Source organism: Girardinichthys multiradiatus, chromosome 7 (assembly GCF_021462225.1).
Source record: "Girardinichthys multiradiatus isolate DD_20200921_A chromosome 7, DD_fGirMul_XY1, whole genome shotgun sequence".
Lineage (NCBI taxonomy): Eukaryota > Metazoa > Chordata > Actinopteri > Cyprinodontiformes > Goodeidae > Girardinichthys > Girardinichthys multiradiatus.
In genome coordinates, this window is record NC_061800.1 from 33138921 (window position 1) to 33162513 (window position 23593).

At 37.4% G+C, this 23593-nt stretch overlaps 1 protein-coding gene across 1 annotated transcript in view; it reads right to left on the reverse strand.

The window, feature by feature from the left end:
• Positions 1 to 659: 659 nt before the first annotated feature.
• The window catches only part of cps1 (carbamoyl-phosphate synthase 1, mitochondrial), a 108766-nt gene continuing 85832 nt past the window's right edge, over positions 660 to 23593 (reverse strand). Inside the window, exons 33-38 of the mRNA XM_047371408.1 lie at positions 7291 to 7365; positions 7055 to 7153; positions 4694 to 4753; positions 4436 to 4548; positions 1948 to 2077; positions 660 to 1851 (exon numbers count right to left, since the gene is read on the reverse strand). Of these exons, the coding sequence (XP_047227364.1) occupies positions 1744 to 1851; positions 1948 to 2077; positions 4436 to 4548; positions 4694 to 4753; positions 7055 to 7153; positions 7291 to 7365 (585 nt within the window). The 3' untranslated portion in view covers positions 660 to 1743. The remainder of the gene's footprint in view (positions 1852 to 1947; positions 2078 to 4435; positions 4549 to 4693; positions 4754 to 7054; positions 7154 to 7290; positions 7366 to 23593) is intronic.

Consider the following 23593-nt stretch of genomic DNA (forward strand, 5'->3'; position numbering starts at 1 on the left):
TGATTATTTTGGACTGTTTGCTGCAGCATTTTTATAACAGTTCTGTGCCGTGTTTCATCAAAGCAGGCTATTCCCACTTTCTTCCCCAAAAGACTTAAAGCTCTAACTATAGCATAAAGTAGTTCTACAAAATACTGAATCAGTGGGTGTTGAATGCATATCTATGCCACACTTTTCAGATTTTATTTGAACATTTTAAAATATTTGTTAATATTTGATGGCTTCTACTGGTCAAATAATCCATTGACCAGCCTTTCTGGAATGTTTTACCACATATTCTTTAAAGTGATACACAAGGTGACTTTTTTGTCATGACGGCATTCAAAATTATATTGAAGATGGAGATGTAAGAAATGAGAAATCAATGGAATTACAAACTCAAAGTGGCTGTTTACACAATTTAAAGAAGACGTTAAGGGAGACATCTGTAGGGCAAGGCACGTGTCATAGAGCCCCGATCCATATAAGGAGGCTTCGGTCTTCAACACAACTGTCTCTGGTTCGAGTCCCAACCCTGGTGACCTGTGCTGCATGTCTTCTCCCTCTCTCCACCCCACTTCCTGTCGGTAAACAATAAAGGCAACTAGTGCTGCAAAAAACTCTTTAAAAAAAAGAGTGACCTGTGTTATTATAGAAGAAGACACTTCTTTAAAGCAGATACGAGTAATCCAATTTTAATTCATATGCATTTTTCCAAAAATACACTCAGATTTTAATACAGAAATGTGAGCAAGTGAGAGATGACTTTGTTGTGAGTAAATCCATTCTTATACCACAAAAAGTGAGGAAACCTAACAAAGAAATTAACCCAGGGTATCATTCTTTTATAGTACTAATTCAAATACATTTAAACTGTGGTTAAATAAAATGTGAAAAATGTTTGGTTTAAAATAAATTCTATATACAGAATTTATTTTAAACCAGAATGGTATTTAATCAGAACATTTGTCCTCAAATTCAAAATCTATTAAAATAAATGATAAAACAAAACACACACAGACACAAAAATGCACACATGCATACAGCTAACTTATCAACAATAACTTTAACACAATTAATTCATAAACAAGATGTAAATTGAGAGCACACTTAAGTCTAAAGGAAAAATGCTTAATGTATGAGTTTGGCTAAAAAGCAACAAGAAAAATGTAAATCATTAAGACTTGAGTGGTTATTATTTTGTTTTCAAATAATACTGTCCAGATTCACATATTTGTCAGTTTTTTCTTATTAAAAAGCATCTGTAAATGGATTATATGCTTGAAAAAAAGATGTTTGTTAACCCCTCCTCTACAGACTGATTTAATTGGAGTGCCATTTAAAAAAAATATCTGCACAGGGGATTATCATCTTATGACCATGGCATTTCACTTCCTCTAAACAAACTGGAAATGTTAAACTGATGTTTAACATTTTGATAAAACATTTGGCCCACTACCAATGCAGAAAGATGCAAAAATTAAATGCAATTTCATAGAAAACGTCAGTATATATTCTGTTTGTGGATGTTTCTAAAAGTTTCCATTTAGGTGTTCTGTAAGGCGTGAGTAAGAATTCAATTGTCATGGAATTCTATATCATTGCTGTTTTAAATAACTTATTTGATAGTGGTTTAATTATTTTATTTTTATGAATGTAATTTAAAATTTCTTTGACCTTGGTAAGTTATGAGCCATTTCACCTCAACCTATCCTAAAGCTAAAATCAATGGTGTGCACAAAGAACAGGAAGGAGGCTCTATCCTTACTGGCTGGCTACTTTTGGTTGGCTTTCCTTCTGTCGGTAGTGAAAGAGGCTTGTAGTGTCAAGATCACCTGCATAACGAATAGCCTCGGCAAACAACTTCACCACCTATAAAACAGAAAATATGCATCTCCATAAAACCCATGAGACAAAACCACTTAAAATAAATAATTTTCCTTCTCTGGTGACATCACTTTAACTGACCTGGTAATTTGTAATGAGTGGAACACCATAATCGACAGCCATTCTGCGGATCAGGACGTTATCCTTCAGATGGCGTGAGTTGTTATTGGGCAAGTTGACAACCAGGTCAATATGGCCCTCACTGATTAATCTACAGATGCACACAAAAACTCTCAGACATAAGAAAGCATTTGAAACACACAATGTAAAACACTAATTTGTGAAACACTGAGACAAAGTTAGTATGTGAATGTGTAGTGAATAGTGTCTACAGAGTAGAGATGTTAATTCAACCAGTTTGGGCTTCATGGACATGCACGTGTGTGATGTGAGTTTATTGATATCATTCTCATTATGGGATGCAGTGTTCTGATGAAATGAATACATCAGTTTTTAAATGTTTGTATTCTAATGACAAATGAAATTTGTGAATGAACTCCTATCAGATTCTTCCTCTTTAGCTATTACTGTACTGGACAGGTACTATTTTGTCAGGGGGGACTCCTAATGTTTTGGAACAGAAGTGTAGTAAGTAAGCCAAAAATAAACTTTTAAAGTACTTTTGGGAACTCATCAGTTAATTTCACCCTGATGTTGTGGATTAAATATAATTACTAAAGAACAAGTTACTGCATGAGGTGGTTCAGATGCTGAGCTGATCAGTGTGCAATGTTACAAGCACCATTTTGATTTAGCACAAACTGGTTGACACAAACGTTGTATTAATATGGTTTGACTTAATAAAATGCTCACCAACATTAATATTGTCATTTTAGCAATGAGAATAGTTTTGCATCTAGTGAAGATAACGGTTCACATTTTACATTTGTGAGCATTTTTGAAGATCTCTGTTAGATTAACTTCATTTTAAAAGTTTGGGAATTTCAACACAGGGCTTTTTAATAAAATAATGTTTGTATAAATAATTAGGTAATACTCTCATTCATTTGAAAATGATACAAATTGGTAATCCCTGTACAGCCCATACATTCATGTCTTAATACAAAACCTTTTGTACTATATTATTGCCAGGAACTGGCAGCAAACTAGCAAAACCAAGCTGGTTACAGATTACCTGTTAAATGAAAATTAAACAGTGACTTAAATATTATTAAGGACCACAATAGCAGGGTTGGATCAAACCAAAATATAATTTTACTATTTACAAATCATGAATGTTGTCCAGAGCAGTCAGAGAGCATCTGCCCATAATCAGACTGCCTACATCGGGTCAAAATAGGAGGAAGATCCCGCATGAATATCCAATATCCAACCTAAAATTAACTTGATCGCAGTCAAAACTTTGTGGTTTTGGGCTTTAAAGTCCTTGTCCTCGTTATTGCCATGGCTGAGACAAAAACGTCCTCATAAAGCCCAAAATTGTAACAGACAGCGGCGTATCTCCTCTCCTCCTTACTTTATAAGTTCTGGCTGGGCAGATAATTGTATACATGAAAAAAAACATGTATAAGACATTATTGCATATAAAGTTATACAAGCATTATTTTTATTTTATTTATTTAGGTTTATATTTTCTATTCATTTATTTATTTTTCACTGTTTCACCCTGATTACTCTAATGTGACGATGTCACACAGTAACGTCAATAGTGGCAGAGAGCACTACATTAATGGCTGGAGGTAGAGCTTGGAGGGTGGAGTGGAGACCTGTGGAGCTGGAACCACCAGTGCAAAAAGGACATAAGTCTCCATAACAATCATTAGACAGTATCTACTTGCTTACTGGTTGTTTGGGAATGATATGTGGTATTTCCTTAACTGTGCTGGGGCTTTACTTTGAATATTATGCTTTGGTCAAATGACATGAAGATTGAGCCTGTTGGCTAAAAACACTCCAGATGGTTTGGCATGTACAGCGCCTTGAGTGCCTTGTTGCTGAAAAGCGCTATATAAATAAACTTGACTTGACTTGAGTTGACAAAAGGGGAAAGTACCTGATGAATCCTATTAAGTATTGTGGGGGATCTGTGATACTGTGGGCCATTTTGTTTTCCAAAAGGCCCTGGGAACATTGTTAGACTCATGAACTATTTGAAATACCAAGACAATTTCCATACAATTCTGCTGTACTCTTGAAAAGATAACTAATCAAATATTGCTCTTTCTGTTTGTTCAAACCTTAAGAAATTTTGTAAGTGACGACTCCTTTTTTTTGGACAAAGTATTGACAGAAGGACTAACAATAATTTTGCCTCATTTGATTTTGTTGAACACAATTATTTCTTACTGCTTTTTTCTTTACTGAATAAATGTAGACTACTTAAATTAAAGGTTGGACTTTAAAAATGTGTACGATCATGCTCCTGCAAATGAAGATTTTATTTATTTTAAGCCTTTATTTTACACATATTTACCAGCTGGGGTTAGAGGCATTACATATGTATTGATGTAGTAATACCATGCTATAAAAAAGTAAGTCTTTGCATCAGTTTCTTCCCAGAGTCATAGATTTCTGCATAAATAAATACAAAAATTAAACATCTGCCCACCTTTTTATACCGGGCAATGTTGTGTTTCCTTCTTTTTCAGATGGCCAGGCAACTGGAATGGCAGGTACATCATTGGCGCACAACCAGGCTGAGGTGGCTTCAGTAGCATAGAGCTGGATAGGAAATTCAACAAATGTACTTGTTTTTCTTTTTTCAATCTCTTAATTAACTAGTGTTCAATCAGTAAAGTAAATATTTCTGACTTTCATGAGATGTCTTGTCTGCTGTGTTTCAAACAGACATACGTTCAGTTCTAACCTTGAAGCCTTCTTCTTTCAGATGATATGCTGTAGCAAGGAAATTCGGTCGGAAAGATTGCTGGAAGTAAAGAACATATATTTAAAAAAAAAAGAAAAATAGCAACTGAAAAATTTCTGCAAGAAAAAACAAGATACTTTGATGCACTGTTCATCTGTATATCTGTAATGTCATCAAGAATAGAACATAATAAGATTAGTACATAGATGACGAATATCACAAGTTTGATACCCTTAACTCAAGCTCTCTTTAACTTTAAATACTTATCATATTGAAGTTGCCTTTTATACTTTATAATATGGCTGATTTTCTCTGAGTTTTAATCTCAAAAACAATTCTAAACATTGTTTAAAAGTATACAACAAAGGATAATTCTGTTTTCATAAAATATTTGGGCTCATAAAATATGTTCAAATAGGCCTATTTATTTTCATTATCATTAATGAAACATGTTGTAACATGTTATTCATTTTGTGACAAAATGTAGTGACTAGCACCATCATGCAAAGAGGTTGTGTGCAGTCTTTAGTCTAATCAACAGGTTATTTCTGCATAGTTTAAAAAGATTCCTGAGCTCTGCAAGTAAATGTACCCACTTCCTTCATGCCATTCATTAGCTAATATTTGCATATTTTATAATTTTATATTAATACTAGCACACTCCATATTGCTTAAGTAAAACACATTTCTTTTTTATTTTGAAATTTTTGACCATTTATATATATATATATATATATATATATATATATATATATAAACTCTTTAGGTGAATTAATTTAAGTGACCAGCTCTTTGGCTAAAAGAGTAGATATCTAGTTATTTATTTAATTGACTTTTAGTTCAGTTTAAGTGATACATTTCTCAGTGTTTGAAAAGCTTTTTTGCCGACATTCATCTTGACAAAGGATACAGCACCTTCCACTTTTATTGACACTCCTGTTAAAGATGAGCAAAAACCTCTGAATAAAATTCTTTCACTGCCGTAGCATAATTTCACACTGAACATTTTAGAAAAACCCAATCTATAATTTCAATACATTAATTCTGTGGGGAAATAACGGCCCACCTAAAAACAAAAAAGCGTTTGTAGCTAAATCACTGGTGACACAAGCTACACATTCAACAGTTTCTATAAAAAAGTAAATCAATCATTTATTTTATTCATAGCGTACTTATGTAAGTTAAAAAAATCACGAGGCTCTGTAGATGGTTTTCATGAAGACCTTAATAATCCTCGACTTTCTGTTCCACTTGGGTAGATATATGACTTGACATAGAGAATTAGAGAACATCCCAGTCAAGTTAGACAAATGTCTTGTGTTTTTTGACTCAGGAAACTGATACGAAAATGGCTACTTACCTAAACTTGCCCATATCTACAGTTGGAGCAAAAATTAGAAAGATTGAAACAACAGGAAAAGTGACAAACAAGGCTGAACAAGAGATCGTTTATTAAGCTCAAGATATTTTTTTCAGTGTGGAATTATGTAAATAATTAGACATTATGCAAAATAATATAATAAAAATATAAACATTATACACATTATATATATATATATATATATATATATATATATATATATATATATATACACACATTCATTTTAAGACTTTTTTACACAAATTTATGAGAGGTGCCAATAACTGTGGACTGTGCTGTAAATAATCTATGACAGCTTACAATCTATGTCTGCGCTTCAATTAGAAACTAGTGCCTAATGTCTTGGACTTGAACCGATATAATTATGGTATTAAAACATTGTGCATGAAACTCTTAACTCAGCATTTATTGTGTTAAAATATAAGGTTTCTGGACTTTCAAATTTCTCAAAAATAAAAAAAAAGAAATTCTAAAATCCTCCTTATTGTCCTACACTCAGAAGATTAATACTGCTGGTCTTCTTGATTTGGTAGCAGTAGCTTTAAAAACTTTAAGCGTGTTTTTTAAAATCTTTTTTTGATTTATTGGAAGTTAAACCAGGGCTTCTGATCTATTGGCAGTGTCTGATCTATTGGCCTAAAGTATTATAGCTTGAAAATAACAGAACATTTCTTTTATTTCAATAAAATGTTCATATTCAAACTGATCATTTTATTTATTTTAGATGTCTCAACAGCTTTAGACCATGTCTCTCAGTATGGTTTATTCCCAGTTTAGAGTCATAATGTTAAGTTGCATGGTAGTTATTAATTTATGAAAAAATTAGAAATGTTGAGCTGGCACTGTAAAAAGGCTGATAGCATAAAAGATATAGACTGCACATTTATTCTGCACCTTTATTTGGATGTCTTGCAGGCAGGACACAACAAAAGAAAAACACAACAGGAGGAGCGCAGACCTGTAGGTGACTGTATTGTTACCTGAATTCCAATCAGGATGCCCTTCTGTGGCAGCTTAAAGCCTGTGGAGAGGATGGCCTTCAGAAAGGCTGAATAAATGTTTGGTCCAAAACAAGCTACCTATATTAAGACAGAAATGGAAACATTTCAAAACTGTTAGAATGATTGATTCTTAAAAGTTTAGTGGCAATGAGGGGCAAATGAGTTTTCACAAAAACTGCAAAAGAAACAGTGTTGTATAACTGCAGCTTGCTTACTTCTCCAGTGGAAGCCATCTCACAGCGAAGAACAGGGTCTGCATCCGTTAGTCGCGGCCAAGAAAACATTGGTGCCTGGAGAAAGCAGAGACATTCAATTTGAAAAGATGGGATGACCCAGCATGTGAGCCACGATTATACTTGGATGCTGCTTTTGAAATATGTCCTTTTTATCTGCTTGTCCACTTGTGCATGAATGTCAGCAGGAAAACGTAAAGTAGATTTTTAAGAATATACAATTCAGAAAACATGCATTTTTTTATGGTCTTAAACTTAATGCTGGATGTTGAAGTGTGTGGTGTTGTAAGATCGCAACTTTAAAAGTATCATGATAATTGGCTGTATTGTTTGGAGGAGCTTCTAATGTGTTGTAGGCAAAAAGAATGAATATTATTTAGTCTGTTATCATTAGGTTAGAACACTCAGGCACTAGTTTATACAAAGAGGTAGAAGCAGGACTTTTCAATATAAATGGTTCCATATTATCACTGCAAGAATTAAGAGGTAACAAAGCCTGTATTTTTCATGAACATCTGAAACAACAGAAGCCTATTTTCCAAGATTTGAGCCTCAAAATACTATTGAGATGTTTATATTGATAGCTATACTATCTAAATTTGTGTTTAACGCATAAGGTCAAAAGTCAGGTACAAAACCCAAATTATGAACACTATGTCTGAGTAGCAGCATTTACCAACAGAGAAAGTTTAAGATTCAAGTAAACTATTAGCACATAGAATAAATAAAACCTAAATATGAGATGAATCTTCTTTAGAAAAAGTCAAATTTCATTGGGGATTTTTTTTAGGTCAGAAGCATATGGTAATGAAAACTTTGAGATAGATAAACTGCAGAGATGGATGAAATTCTGTGATGTGTTAATGAGACACATTTGGGTGGATACTAAAAAAACAAATTATTTGGCCTGGTGATATCTACAAAATAAAAATAAAGTATTTCATCTTTAACTGACATATCTGTGTGGCCAGTATGATAATTTTAAAGACATTTACAAGGAAAAGGCAATATTTTTAGAATTTCACACAGTGGTTTAGTTGATGCTATACATTTTGTTTGGCGCAACATCCACTCTGAAAAACCAGTCATTATATAAATGTTCCTGACGCCAAAGTTGTATTTGAAAAGGATAAAAAAGTAAGAACTTCTATTGGCAAAGCCGTCAAAATAAACAGCCTAATACGAAGCATGAATTGGGATCAAGGAGCAGGGGTGTGTGGGTAAAATTCCATTAATGACCAATGATTAGTTTGCCTGAAGAAGAAAAAAAATGCTGAATTCCTTTGAAACCTATGCACCACTATATCATTTACTACCACTCACCAATGGGTGGACTAAGGTCAACTCATTTTGGCTTTTTGCTTCTGAATCATAAACATCACCAGCAAACAATGCGTACATAGGGAATCCCTGGAATCTAGTAAGGACTGAGACCCATTGAGGTTTAAAATCTCATTTACAAAGGTGACCTGGACAAAAACAGCACCAAAATAAGTTACAGATTAACTTATACAAATCATGAAAAGTCCACTAACATGTTCAACACTCTAGTCAAATAATCAGATACTGCATACCCCCTCAGAACATTGACTATTTAAAAATGTTAGCATTTGTTTAAACATATTCACACATCTAGAGATGACACTCTAGTTTCATTGCTAGCTATTTAAAATGTTAGTTGGACACATCTCTGATGTAGTAATAGACATAAGGGTGTATTCACACCAGGAAAATCCTTTGGTTCGCTTGTTTGGACTGGATCAAAAGCGAACTTTATTTTTTTCCTTTGGTGCGGTTTGTTTTCACATTGTACTTTTTGCAAGTGAACTATTACTTGTAAACAAAGCCACGCGGGTGACTATCATTGTTCCCATTGGACAGAAATGATGGGGGCGGGACAGAACACAGACCCGGAAATTTAGGAAAACATCTGTAGACGTGCTGCGTGCAGCAACTCTGTTCTGCATATTTGTGCCGTTATTACAGCTGCAATATTATTGTGAGAGTCAAGAGCAGCTCATTCAACACAGACTTTGAAACGGTCCATTAATAATCTTGGAACCCCGTCGGAGAATGCGTGCTGAACACCGACGTTCTCTTCGTGCCTGGTCCCACAACAAGTCAGTAGTGTTGCTAAGCAACACACAGCTTATCAGGTATGATTACCTTACAACACACACCTTGGTACCGGCTACGGTGGCTTTTTATGTCCAAAGAGACGTACGCTTTTTGTAGTTGGTTCGGATCGAGGCTGGTTTGCATTCAGACCATAAGCGAACCGCACCAGAGTCCGTTAGGAAGCGGACTGAGCTCGGTCCGGTTGTTTGGTCCGGACCAGGGTTTGCTTGAGTGTATTCACACCTGCACAAAAGGTCCGGACCAAGGAGGGAAATGAACTCTGGTCCGTTTAAAGCGGACCAAAAGTGGCAAGTGTGAATACACCCTTATTATTCATATGCCAAAGATGAAACTATGAGGGGTCAAAGTAACAAAAATTAACTTGAAATGAATTGAAGGTGTGAAATACTGAACATGGTAAAATTGAAGGTATGAAATACTGAACATGGTAAAACTGATGGCCGTAAAAACCAACATGTGAACATTAGAATCTGTGAATTTGGAGGTCATTAAAATGATAAGATGGTAAATATTGTTATAAATTTTAAGGTTATCAAATTTAACGTTGCCCATTTTCATTCACTGCCTTGATTTTAGCACCTCCATTTTTACCACTTCAGTTTTATCATTCATCGTATACACAGTGTACTTTTTGTTACTTCTGTTAGATTGGAATATAGCAGCAGCCCTTTTAATAACCTTAAAATTTATAACATTAATATTTACCATGTTATCATTTTTATGACCTCCATATTCACGGATTCTAATTTTCACAGAGGCGATATTAATCACATGTTCGGTTTAATTTTACAATGTTCAGTATTTCACACCTTCAAGTCATTACAAGTTAATTTTTGTTAGTTTGACCCCTCATATGAAACATGTTGGGGTAGTGACTTCAGATAACATCTTCAGTTATGAATGACCTTTGTGGACATGACATATGAACAAAAGCGATCAGGCCTTTTGAACTTTTAAAAATCTTAAAAAAAAAAAAAGACATAAAATGAAAGAACTTGTAATTTACAGTCTTGGTCATTTCAGATTATTATAAAATTTATTGTTGGAATTTCTTTATTTTTAGTAATTTTATGTAATTATGGGTTAATCCTGCCATTACAGTTAAAAAAATGTGAGGGAGAAATGTTATGCTTTTCCTAAAGAGGTTCTTTAAAGGCCATTTACAAAAGTCAGTGTAGGTTGAATACTAGGAGTCACTAATGCCAAAAACTATCTTCCATAAAGAGCTTTTTAAAGAAATGTAAGAAATGCTAACAGGCAGTAGGAAACTTAATTGCCAAGAAACATTTTTTTCAAGTAATTTATTTTTACCATTATCACGTAAAATCCTTTAATATTTGTAGTGTGGTGAGTCTAAAAAGTTTACTGTACAATTTGGATTGCTGTATGTTTAAGCTGCTGGGGTGATATTTCAGGTGAACTACCCATGGAGTCGACCTAGGGGAGACAAAGTTTACTGTGACAGAAGGCCACAGGGCTCTGCATACCCCAGAACGGTTGTGGGAAGGGCACTAAAGAGGGGTTGGAACCTTGTCATAACTGCTTGCAGTTCTAGTCTGAAATTGCATTTGAAGATATCACATATGATAATATTTTGTAAAGTTAAGAGATCATTTCACTTTATTTTTAAGGCTACAAGTTGGGCAGAACAGAAGTAAATATAGATATAGACTTTTACAGAATGTAAAAGCTATGAAGGGAGAATAAAACAAAGCAAATAAAGAGAAAAAGTGGTAAAGACAAAGAAAGAATAGGGATAAGTAAAAAGACACGGAACAGGAAAGGGGACAGGGGAGTAGAAGTTGCACAAAGAGGAGGAAAGGAATAGGATAAAATTGTGAAAGAAGATAAGATCAGATGGAGGGCAGAAACAGCAGAAAAGTGCAGAAGCATGAATACATAATGGCATCCTCTTGCCATCATGTATTCAATGTCATTTGGGAAGCCATTCTTATTACTCCATTTAAAAAAAATACAGAACCCTTATTACCTTGAAGAGAGCAAGAGGTGGTGTGGTATTCTGGATTTAAGTGTCCATTTACACACATACACATAAACATACACACGCACACACACACACACACGAGGGCCACTGGGGGAGATTCATCCTTGAAGCAGGCTATCTAATCAGTAAATGTAATGTTAGCATGCTAATGTAAGAAAAGGCAAAGAATAGCAAAGGGAGTCCACACAGGGAACCCAAGCAGCTTATCATGCCTTTGTTTAAAGAGTCAGACAGATGGGGATGTAACCAAGAAAGAAAATGAAACAGAGGGATGAACACATACAAAGGGAATGACAATGAGGGCGAACTTTCTTTTAAGCCTTAAAAGCAAATGCAAATGAAAATGAGTGACAAAGACATTTTCTACCATTCTATCTAGCCAAATTCACCCACCCACCACAATAACCTAGGAACCAAATCTGCAGGAGGTTCTTCTCAGTCATTGAAACTAAAAAATCACCTTCAGTGAAAATGAGGTAAAAGTGCCAATCACAGTGCAACCACATAAAACCAAGGAACAGTTAGCGAATGCAGTCACTTGCACCTGTAAGAGAAACTTTAAGGCATACCAGCTTGAGGGTAAGCTTTCTTACTTTAACAATTGTTTGTCCTTCAGTAACAAATATGCTCATATGAAATTACATGATTTACTGGCACAATAGCCAAGCCTTTTTACCAAAACATCCAACCACACCAGGACATACAAGCTGGACTTTCTAATTCCCCAATTCCATGCTGACTGCCCTCTCCTGAGCATTACTGAGAGGCTTCAAAGCTTGTACAATGTTATCATGGGACACCAGATGTGCTGATGAACAGAGCATTGCTGTTCAATAATGGCGCACCATTTTGAAGGTGGGAGTGGCACCGGTTTAAATCTCTCAAGTCAAAAATAAATTAAATTTCCCATGCTTCCATTTGTTCTCATAGGAGTGGACATTATAATGCATTACATTTTAATCCTATATTTTAACAGAATTATAACAATGTATAACCATGAAAATGATCAATATCAATATGTCATGTACAATTTAAATGTACTGTAAATACATTTTTGGTGAGCATTTATGTTATTACATTGTATTTATTTACTAAATAATAACAGTTAAGCTCAAAATTAGTAATATACCTAGCTGATTTGGGTTTTTTGTTTTTTGGGGGGGAGGGCTCTGGTGTCTATCTCCATCGAGATGCGGGGTACACACTGGTTTGATGTATTTTACCAAAAATGTTTCTTCTGATCGGAAGTAATATTAATGTTTTAGAGTGGTTAGTTTTCCCACTTGAATCTGATTAAATAAGATTAAGGTTATGGAAAGGAGGCCTTCAAACCCCGAAGACTTGGTGCTCATTACCGAGATAAATCATCAAAATGCCTGTGGAAATATGCAAAATGTTGGTCAACATTTTGAGATCGGTTTGATTGCTTTAATTCTGATAAATGTATTTCCATTGTTTTTTGAGGAAGGTATTCCCTTTTTTGACATGCAATTTTGTAATAAAATGTATGTAACCAATGATACATCATTTTAATCAAAACTGATGCTCATTTTACATCATTGTATTGTTGGAGTCATCCATTTTGGTAGCACAGTTGAACATGCGTAGCTCAACAGACATCGCAGCTCTGACGTCACCCGGGATTATAAAACCCACGGAAAATAAACTTTCGTTGCCATTTCCAGCGTGTCTCACTGAACAACGCAACGGAGGCACATATCTGGAGAGACAAAAGCTCGCAGGCAAACTTTTTTTCCGCACAGCCATTCCCGGAAGAGCTTGAAAGCTGGAATTCTGTCTGATACAAGAAGGTCAGAAGATTCAAATTCCGATCGAAGATCACGCCGACACCCGGCGCAGGTGAAAAGCCCACAGAGGTTTTATTTCCAAGGAGATGAGTTTCCTCCTTGTTGATTCAATTGACTAAACGGTTCTTCATATTTTGGACGGATGAGAAGTTTACAATTTTTTTTTCTTGATGTGATCACGGACGTGTGATTCCCCCCCCCTCGTTTTCTTCAGACCTGACCCATCCTCAACCGGTGAAGAGAAGAAATCAACGTCAAAGTAATTCCGTTCTTTTCTTTGATATTAAATTGGATAGGTGCATTTAGAGGTCAGGCAGGATCAGGCATAGTTAAGGTGATTTAGAATCACCAGTAGTTAATCCAAGGTATCAACTTGTAGCATGTAATACTGAGTGCTGAGCTGTGTTTTGATTTGCTGTGCAAGCGCTGCTGAATCATGCGTGTTCATGTTTTGTCCGACTGATCCCAAATCGGACAGGAGTTAGGAGTTGGACTTTTAAAGTTTTCATTCAAAGCAACTGCGGTCTGGGCCTCGCCTGACCATTCCTTTGTTCCAGTTTTATTACTGGAGTTTTTCCACTGGATTCCCGCCTCAGAGTTTTATGACTCTTTGTTCGAGATTTGGGGTAATCAGCTGCTAGTGGCTAAGGGCACACATCCCACCGATTACCAGCTGATTGTTCCAATCGAGACATCAGCACATCAGGACGGCTTCTCTTTCCATTTAACCCAAATTGCACATTTTGTCCATAAAGCAGCTGGTTTTATCTTCATAGATACTTAATGCGCATATATTTTCTTTTATTATTATTATTGTTAGGTAGTCATTTTTACCTTGTTAGTGCTTGTTAGTTAGGTGAAGGTGTTTGGACCAGAATAATGGTATATCAGGATTATATGGCTTCAATAAATCTTCATATATATATAATTAAGAGAAGCGTTGGTGTTTATTTTGTGCAAGAGTGATTTATCCATCAAAACAAGGTTAAAATTCCCCCACCTTCGGTGAAGCGGATGAATAACCAGTGACATTTAAGGGTTTTGGTTAATAATTTATCAATTATTAGTGATGAATAACTCATTGTAATTATTAAGAACTTTGAGCCCATAACCACAACACCAGAGGACATCTCTGATTTCTATTTGTAAGTAATGATTTTTGGTTAATAAATTATTTTCCTGAATTATGATTTTTTAGTTATAATTTTTGATAAATATTAATTAATCAATAATCATAACTCTTACAGTGTTATCTAAATATGACTGTCACATGTCAAGTTAGAATCAACCTTTTTGGTTAAATAACCATAACTTTTTATCCAAATCTCCTAGCCATGGCCTTATGCTAATGTCCCTTGTTGAGGTTTTGCTTACATAAAAACTAAAATATTGTCTGAAGAATAATCAGAATCAGCTTTATTGCCAAGTTCGTACATACAACAAACAAGGAATTTGACTCCGGTACACTTTGCTCTCTGGGTTTTTTTGTTTTGTTTTTTTGTGTTATAAGATATATTCTGCATATATCCGTATGTCCATAAATACATATATACAATATACACATATACAAGGTAGATTTGCAATGTTGCAATGTGCAATGAGGTTGTTTGGTACTCAACAGAGAAACAGCCTGGGGGAAGAAACTGTCCCTGTGGCGGCTGGTTTTTGTAAACATTGCTCTGTAACGACGGCCTGAGGGTAGTACTCTAAACAGTTTATGTGCAGGGTGTGTTGGGTCTGCAGAGATTTTTCCAGCTCTTTTGCTGACCCTTGACCTGTATAAGTCCTGGATGGAGGGAAGGTCAGCCCTGATGATTCTCTCTGCAGTCCTGATTATTTGTTGCAGTCTGGACCTGTCCTGTTTTGTGGATGAACCAAACCACACTGAGATGGATGAAGACAGGACAGACTGAATGATGGCAGTGTAGAAGATAACCAGTAGCTCCTGTGGAAGGTTGAACTTCTTGAGTTGCCTCAGGAATAAAACGCAAATGCTAACAGAGTAAAACAATAACTGTATGTCACCCTATTGCCTTTGTGGTTGTGATCCCTATTTGGACTAGTTGACTCAAGTTATTAAGACCCCTTGTCAAACCAAATTAAGATATGATTTATTAAGGTCACATAACCACATTTTCTTACAGAAAACTATGGGTAAATTACAGAAAATTACTTAAAATCATTGGTTGTCGAGGCAGTCAATGAAAAGTCTGTGTGAAATGCCTTAACAATACCATCAAAATATTCATTAACGATTGACAACTTAAAAATTAAATACATTGCAATTAACTTACAGTGGCGTTAAAGTTGACGTTTTATGACGTCAGTGTAATGTGACATGGCAGCCAAATGTACCACTAGTTAATAACCTTAATAAATAAAGTAAATATTCCATCTCTATCACTGAATGTTTCTTTTTATTTAAAAAAATATTGTGATTAACTGGTGAACACTGTTAGTTCTTCCACAATCTTTCTGTGTGTGCTGTTGCTTTTGTTTTTAAGTCCAGGTTTGCTTTTTAAAATGCACTTTTCCTTTTTGAATTTCAGTGACTATATTTAGAATAACAAATCGTCCAGCCCTTCAAAGATTTTATTTTTTTCACCATTGCACCCGAGAGCAACACCAAACCACCATATCTTCCTCATACTTGAATGGAGGTTTCATGAGATTTCTCTTCTTAGTATTATAAATCCAATCATGATACCGCTGCTATGAGTTTATACTGAATATGGAAACATAAATTAGGCAGAAGGGACTTGTTAGTGAAAATGAAAAAAATGAAGCTTCATACAAGGCAATGTCAGATGGAGAGAAAATGGGCAGTAACGCAGAGGTTATAAGGGAATTAGGCACACACATGAGAATGATCTCTCTGGATGGTGATAACTTGTGCCTTGAGAATGAAGGCTGTGAGAGATGAAATATTGATCAAACACACATCCGGCTACTTCGAATGGAGACATTATGGAATGTTTACAGTGCCTGCTTGATGTTATGGTGCTGATAATGTGTTTAACAGTAAATAAGAAATTACATTGCAATACATTGTGGCAGGGTTTCCAGCAAAGTGATTATCGGTTGGGGGTATGAAGTACAGGGGTTGGACAATGAAACTGAAACACCTGGTTTTAGACCACAATAATTTATTAATATGGTGTAGGGCCTCCTTTTGCGGCCAATACAGCGTCAATTCGTCTTGGGAATGACATATACAAGTCCTGCACAGTGGTCAGAGGGATTTTAAGCCATTCTTCTTGCAGGATAGTGGCCAGGTCACTACGTGATACTGGTGGAGGAAAACGTGGCTCAATAATATTTAGATCTGGTGACTGTGCAGGCCATGGGAGATGTTCAACTTCACTTTCATGTTCATCAAACCAATCTTTCACCAGTCTTGCTGTGTGTATTGGTGCATTGTCATCCTGATACACAGCACCGCCTTCAGAATACAATGTTTGAACCATTGGATGCACATGGTCCTCAAGAATGGTTCGGTAGTCCTTGACAGTGACGCGCCCATCTAGCACAAGTATTGGGCCAAGGCAATGCCATGATATGGCAGCCCAAACCATCACTGATCCACCCCATGCTTCACTCTGGGCATGCAACAGTCTGGGTGGTACGCCTCTTTGGGGCTTCTCCACACCGTAACTCTCCCGGATGTGGGGAAAACTGTAAAGGTGGACTCATCAGAGAACAACAGATGTTTCACATTGTCCACAGCCCAATATTTGCGCTCCTTGCACCATTGAAACCAACATTTGGCATTGGCATGAGTGACCAAAGGTTTGGCTATAGCAGCCCGGCCGTGTACAAGTCCTTCTCAAAATATTAGCATATTGTGATAAAGTTCATTATTTTCCATAATGTAATGATGAAAATTTAACATTCATATATTTTAGATTCATTGCACACTAACTGAAATATTTCAGGTCTTTTATTGTCTTAATACGGATGATTTTGGCATACAGCTCATGAAAACCCAAAATTCCTATGTCACAAAATTAGCATATTTCATCTGACCAATAAAAGAAAAGTGCTTTTAATACAAAAAACGTCAACCTTCAAATAATCATGTACAGTTATGCACTCAATACTTGGTCGGGAATCCTTTGGCAGAAATGACTGCTTCAATGCGGCGTGGCATGGAGGCAATCAGCCTGTGGCACTGCTGAGGTCTAATGGAGGCTCAGGATGCTTCGATAGCGGCCTTTAGCTCATCCAGAGTGTTGGGTCTTGAGTCTCTCAACGTTTTCTTCACAATATCCCACAGATTCTCTATGGGGTTCAGGTCAGGAGAGTTGGCAGGCCAATTGAGCACAGTGATACCATGGTCAGTAAACCCTTTACCAGTGGTTTTGGCACTGTGAGCAGGTGCCAGGTCGTGCTGAAAAATTAAATCTTCATCTCCATAAAGCTTTTCAGCAGATGGAAGCATGAAGTGCTCCAAAATATCCTGATAGCTAGCTGCATTGACCCTGCCCTTGATAAAACACAATGGACCAACACCAGCAGCTGACACGGCACCCCATACCATCACTGACTGTGGGTACTTGACACTGGACTTCTGGCATTTTGGCATTTCCTTCTCCCCAGTCTTCCTCCAGACTCTGGCACCTTGATTTCCGAATGACATGCAGAATTTGCTTTCATCCGAAAAAAGTACTTTGGACCACTGAGCAACAGTCCAGTGCTGCTTCTCTGTAGCCCAGGTCAGGCGCTTCTGCCGTTGTTTCTGGTTCAAAAGTGGCTTGACCTGGGGAATGCGGCACCTGTAGCCCATTTCCTGCACACGCCTGTGCACGGTGGCTCTGGATGTTTCTACTCCAGACTCATTCCACTGCTTCCGCAGGTCCCCCAAGGTCTGGAATCGGCCCTTCTCCACAATCTTCCTCAGGGTCCGGTCACCTCTTCTCGTTGTGCAGCGTTTTCTGCCACACTTTTTCCTTCCCACAGACTTCCCACTGAGGTGCCTTGATACAGCACTCTGGGAACAGCCTATTCGTTCAGAAATTTCTTTCTGTGTCTTACCCTCTTGCTTGAGGGTGTCAATAGTGGCCTTCTGGACAGCAGTCAGGTCGGCAGTCTTACCCATGATTGGGGTTTTGAGTGATGAACCAGGCTGGGAGTTTTAAAGGCCTCAGGAATCTTTTGCAGGAGTTTAGAGTTAACTCGTTGATTCAGATGATTAGGTTCATAGGTCGTTTAGAGACCCTTTTAATGATATGCTAATTTTGTGAGATAGGAATTTTGGGTTTTCATGAGCTGTATGCCAAAATCATCCGTATTAAGACAATAAAAGACCTGAAATATTTCAGTTAGTGTGCAATGAATCTAAAATATATGAATGTTAAATTTTCATCATTACATTATGGAAAATAATTAACTTTATCACAATATGCTAATATTTTGAGAAGGACCTGTATATTGACCCTGTGGAGCTCCCGACGGACAGTTCTGGTGGAAACAGGAGAGTTGAGGTGCACATTTAATTCTGGCATGATTTGGGCAGCTGTGGTTTTATGTTTTTTGGATACAATCCGGGTTAGCACCTGAACATCCTTTTCAGACAGCTTCCACTTGTGTCCACAGTTAATCCTGTTGGATGTGGTTCGTCTTTCTTGGTGGTATGCTGACATTATCCTGGATACCGTGGCTTTTGATACATCACAAAGACTTGCTGTCTTGGTCACAGATGCAACAGCAAGACGTGCACCAACAATTTGTCCTCTTATGAACTCTGGTATGTCACCCATAATGTTGTGTGCATTTCAATATTTTGAGCAAAACTGTGCTCTTACCCTGCTAATTGAACCTTCACACTCTGCTCTTACTGGTGCAATGTGCAATCAATGAAGACTGGCTACCAGGCAGGTCCAATTTAGCCATGAAACCTCACACACTAAAATGACAGGTGTTTCAGTTTCATTGTCCAACCCGTGTATGTATCACTGACTCCATGTACACTCTAGAAGGCTTTTTAGCCAGGCACCTGGAGAATTTAGAGCTTCTATTAATATTCCTCTCCAATGTGCAAAGTGGAAATTGAAAACGTTTGGTGGTGGGGAAGAGTCGGGGAATGTACCTGCATGATTGGTTCCATACTACATTCATTGTTATAGCAGCTCTGTCGTAATTAGACAGAGGAATTATTTTTGACGAAAAAAATTGCTTTAGAGAAGCTGGGGACAAGTAATCTCTCTTATACCACAGCAATGTAAGACTCCCATTCAGAAAGAAAAATGTACCTACTTCTCCCCTCACCATACCTATGGAGAAGGATGTAGCAGTAATTAGCAGTGTGTAGCAGTAGTATTTTGTTATGTGATCCAATGGAAGCTGTTTTAGTGGAACGAACAATACTCATTAACACATCATACATGTATATACTGTACTAAGTGTCCAGCCATTCCACAGAAAACTCCTAGCTGACAGCAGTTCAGACAAATAGTTATAGAGACTTTTAAGGAAAGTTCAAAGATCTTTTTAAACAAGCAGTTATTATTACCTTAATTGCATTTGTGACAAGGGCACAGCTGTGTAAAACAGTGCAACATCAATAATTTAAAGTTTACTGTGAGAAAGGTCAGGCCTTCCATTAAAGCTGGTTAGAACCTAAGGTGCCCATTTGTGAGCATTGCTCATTATGAGACATTGTCACAGTATATTAAAACTAGTCTTATTTTGCAGCTTGTCAGGACGTATCCAATACCTACATAAAAATGTTGTTTAGCAGCAACGTTGCAGCATTTTTAAATCTTGCCACAGATTCTGGATTTGATTTAGGTTTAGACTTTGAGTGGGCCATTTTAATTCAATTCAATTCAAAGATACTTTATTGATCCCCGAGGGGAAATTAGAATTCCAGTACAACCCATCCAAACATACATCATGACACAAGACAAGGGAGACGGGTCACCGAGGCTTTGCTGCCCACTCACAGGCACTGACCTTGTTAGATGAGAAAAGAGGCCACATTAGGTCAGTAGAGGGAAAAAAAAATCATATTTCACACTTTATTCTTAGCAGGATACAGTTTGAGATTGCAAAAAAACCTCAGCACAAAGAAGCAACAGTTGACAAAACAACATCATGCCGGGAACGGTGAAGGTGGTGTGAGGGGGTGCATATGTTTATCTTGAGCATGTGTGTGTGTGCGAGTGAGTGTGTGCAAGTAAGTCCATGAAGCACTGTCACAGAGGCCATTGTCCTTGATGGTTCGTTGGAATGTTCATCAACCGGCCACAAAGTTTTGAGCAGGTCCACAGATGTCCTCAGGGAAGGGAGGGTGGCAGAGGGAGCAGAGCGTCATGTTTACATAACTTCCAGGAGAAGTTGAAGATAGCCAGCCATCAAGGCCGTGCGATTCAGCTCACGTAACATCTCAGTCTGAGTGTTGATCGCTCTGAAGATCCCATCACACGTGCCAGGCAGCCTTACAATGGCCAGAACAGCTGCTGACATTCTCTGAATTTCTCGATATGCCAGGTAACCGCTGACTCCAAAAAGCAGAAATCCTGATATCAAACATCCAATTATATACACATCTTCCACATCCTCGACTGACATTATCGACAAACACACAATCCTCCACTTCTGCCAGGAGTCCATCGTGTATCCGGAGAAAAATGTCCTGTTCGGGCAAGCGGGCTCTCCCGACCCCTGTCTTCTCGTCGAGAAAAATTTGATCAATTGCATTGAGAGACCAGCTGACCAAATCCATATTTTGGAAGAATTTGGAAGATGTGCAAAAAGAGGCTCCAAAAAGACAAGACACAGAGCTGAAGCAGGGCAGATATGGGAGGGTGCGGGAGACAGAGGAAAAGCGTCCACCTCCACCGAGAGCAGGAAAACTCCTAAAAATGCTTTTATCTAAACCATTCATTATAGCTATGGCTTTCTTTAAGGTGATGAATGTCCTGTTGAAAGATTGGATTGTATTTAAAGCAGAGACAGCTCATATTCCAGAGTGTACTGACATCTTTTTATTAAACAGAACAAAACTTGCATAAATCAGATTAGCGCAGTGGTCAGCATGGCTCTTGCCCTTTGAATAACAGCCACTTCGGTCAAAAGCCGAGTCAAATGGGACACGAGAAGGGGCACTTGAAGTTGATGACTGCTTGGGGCTGACTTTAAAAACCACCATGGCTCGCTACAAAGACAGTGTGGCTGAAAATATATCAACTGACTCTGCAGAACAACACTTGAAAACAGCTGTATCTATTGCTAGCCAAAGAAAAACATGGCAATTTGGGCAGAAACAGAGCATTTTTACTGACCGTAGAAGGAGTCCATTGTTCATCTATTTGGGACATGAATAGGACAAAGAATAAATTATGATATTACAAAACAGGCCTGTTTCTAGAGTATGTAGTAGTTAATGAATCAAGTCTCAGCTATAAATAGTGAGTACCATCAGGAGGTATATTGCAGAAGGCCATTTTCAAATAAAAACAAATATTCCAATGCTACCGGTGTTCCCAAATATATATGATTTATTTGTGATCACAGGTTGTTTTCTTAGTCTTAAATTGAGATACTAGCAGGGTCATCTAGTAATTAAAGTTACATTTTTGATAAATATGACCTAAATCATCCTATTGTAGTTCTTGATGTATTTTCAGAATCATTGTTCTGCTAGAAGGTAAACCTTCACTCCCGGTTTCAAGTTTTAACAGGTTTTCTTCTGGGATCAGCCTGAATTTAGCTCTGTCCAGAGTAATCATGAAAGTAACCAAGATGACTGTGGATGGTCCATGAACTGCAACCGCAGCAATAAAGCATTGTATTTTAGTGGGACTGAATATGACTGCACTGTTTAATACTTAGATCAATTGGAATGTCTGTACTTGACAAGAAATCTGTATGATTCGATTTAATTGACTTTGTAAAGTACAACATGTGTTGTGAATAGGCGCTATTTAAGTACCGTATTTTCCGCACTATAAGGCGCACTTAAAAACCTTTACTTTTTTCAAAAAATTACAGTGCGCCTTGTAATCTGGAGCGCCTTATATATGGATCAATTGGTTAATTGGTTGATCCATACTGGTTGTACACGGCGCTCTGTCAAAATGTTTCAGTACGACCGGTAAACTACAAAGCCGTACCGCTTGCAGCATTACGGCTACCGTAGTCAGTGTTGTCGCCGAAGTAATAGCGGTAAACACCTGTACTGTGCTTACTCCTAGTCCAACACCACTTGTGTGTGTATAACGTTCGAATGTACTGTTGCAGGAATTGCCTGACCTATATGTGATTAGAAGCTCAGTGTGTGGGGTGTATGTTTCGTGTGTGTGTATGGAAGATGTTGACGTTACTCCTCCGGACAGAGGTGGCGCTGTGTGATGCCGTAGCTGAGAATCAAGAGTGAAGGAGTGACGTCGGTATTATTGTGTGTGTGGGGTGGGTAGAGACGGCGACCGGAGCAGCGGTGTATGAGTCTGTAAGCCCTGTGTTTTTACGTGCTGCAAAGTCATTAAAAAGAACCCCGAATCTCGTCAACAACTCAGTGTTTTGATGCTGTTTCTTCATGCTCAACTCAGCAACGTATGAGTGAGGGAGTTAACCCCGAGGAAACTAGTAACTTCAGCCCTGGAGAAAGCGTCTCCCCTGTGTCATCAGACTACGGTCAGGGGACAGAAACAGGAAAGGTCAACAGTACTAACGTTTGATTTAGTGCATAAAACTGTTTCTTTTACGTGTTTACTGTATCAGGGAAAAGTTCCCTTTCACGTTTTAACTAACGTTTGATTTCAACTTCAACTTCATAGACTCCAATGCATTCCTAACGTGCGGTTGGCTCTATTCAATAGAATTCTATGTAGAGGAGACCTTACCATGAGAGTGAATGGAGTTATCAGAACGCTGGTTTGTAGTGTATTAATAAAGTTTGACTGACTTATCTGACTGTTTTGTTGACATTCTCTTTAGCACAGCTCCATCTAGTGAATGCATAACGCAACCCCAGTCAAACGTTTGACTGTAGTAGCTTCTATTCTATGCGCCTTATAATCCGGTGCGCCCTATATATGAAAAAAGTTCTAAAATAGGCCATTCATTGAAGGTGCGCCTTATAATTCGGTGCGCCTTATAGTGCGGAAAATACGGTAAACTGAATTGAAACGTGAATCGAATTGAGCATAGCTGCAAAGGTTTTCTAGGGTCTTTAAGTTTCAATTTCAAATACATCATGTTGCACTAATAAAAAATATTTTCAGGGAAAAACCTATATAAGCATGCAGTGTCTCTTTTCACGAGGGCCTGATTAATGAGACTAATTAAATTCTGCTTTTAACATTTTATAATAAGCCTGGTTTTGCCTGTT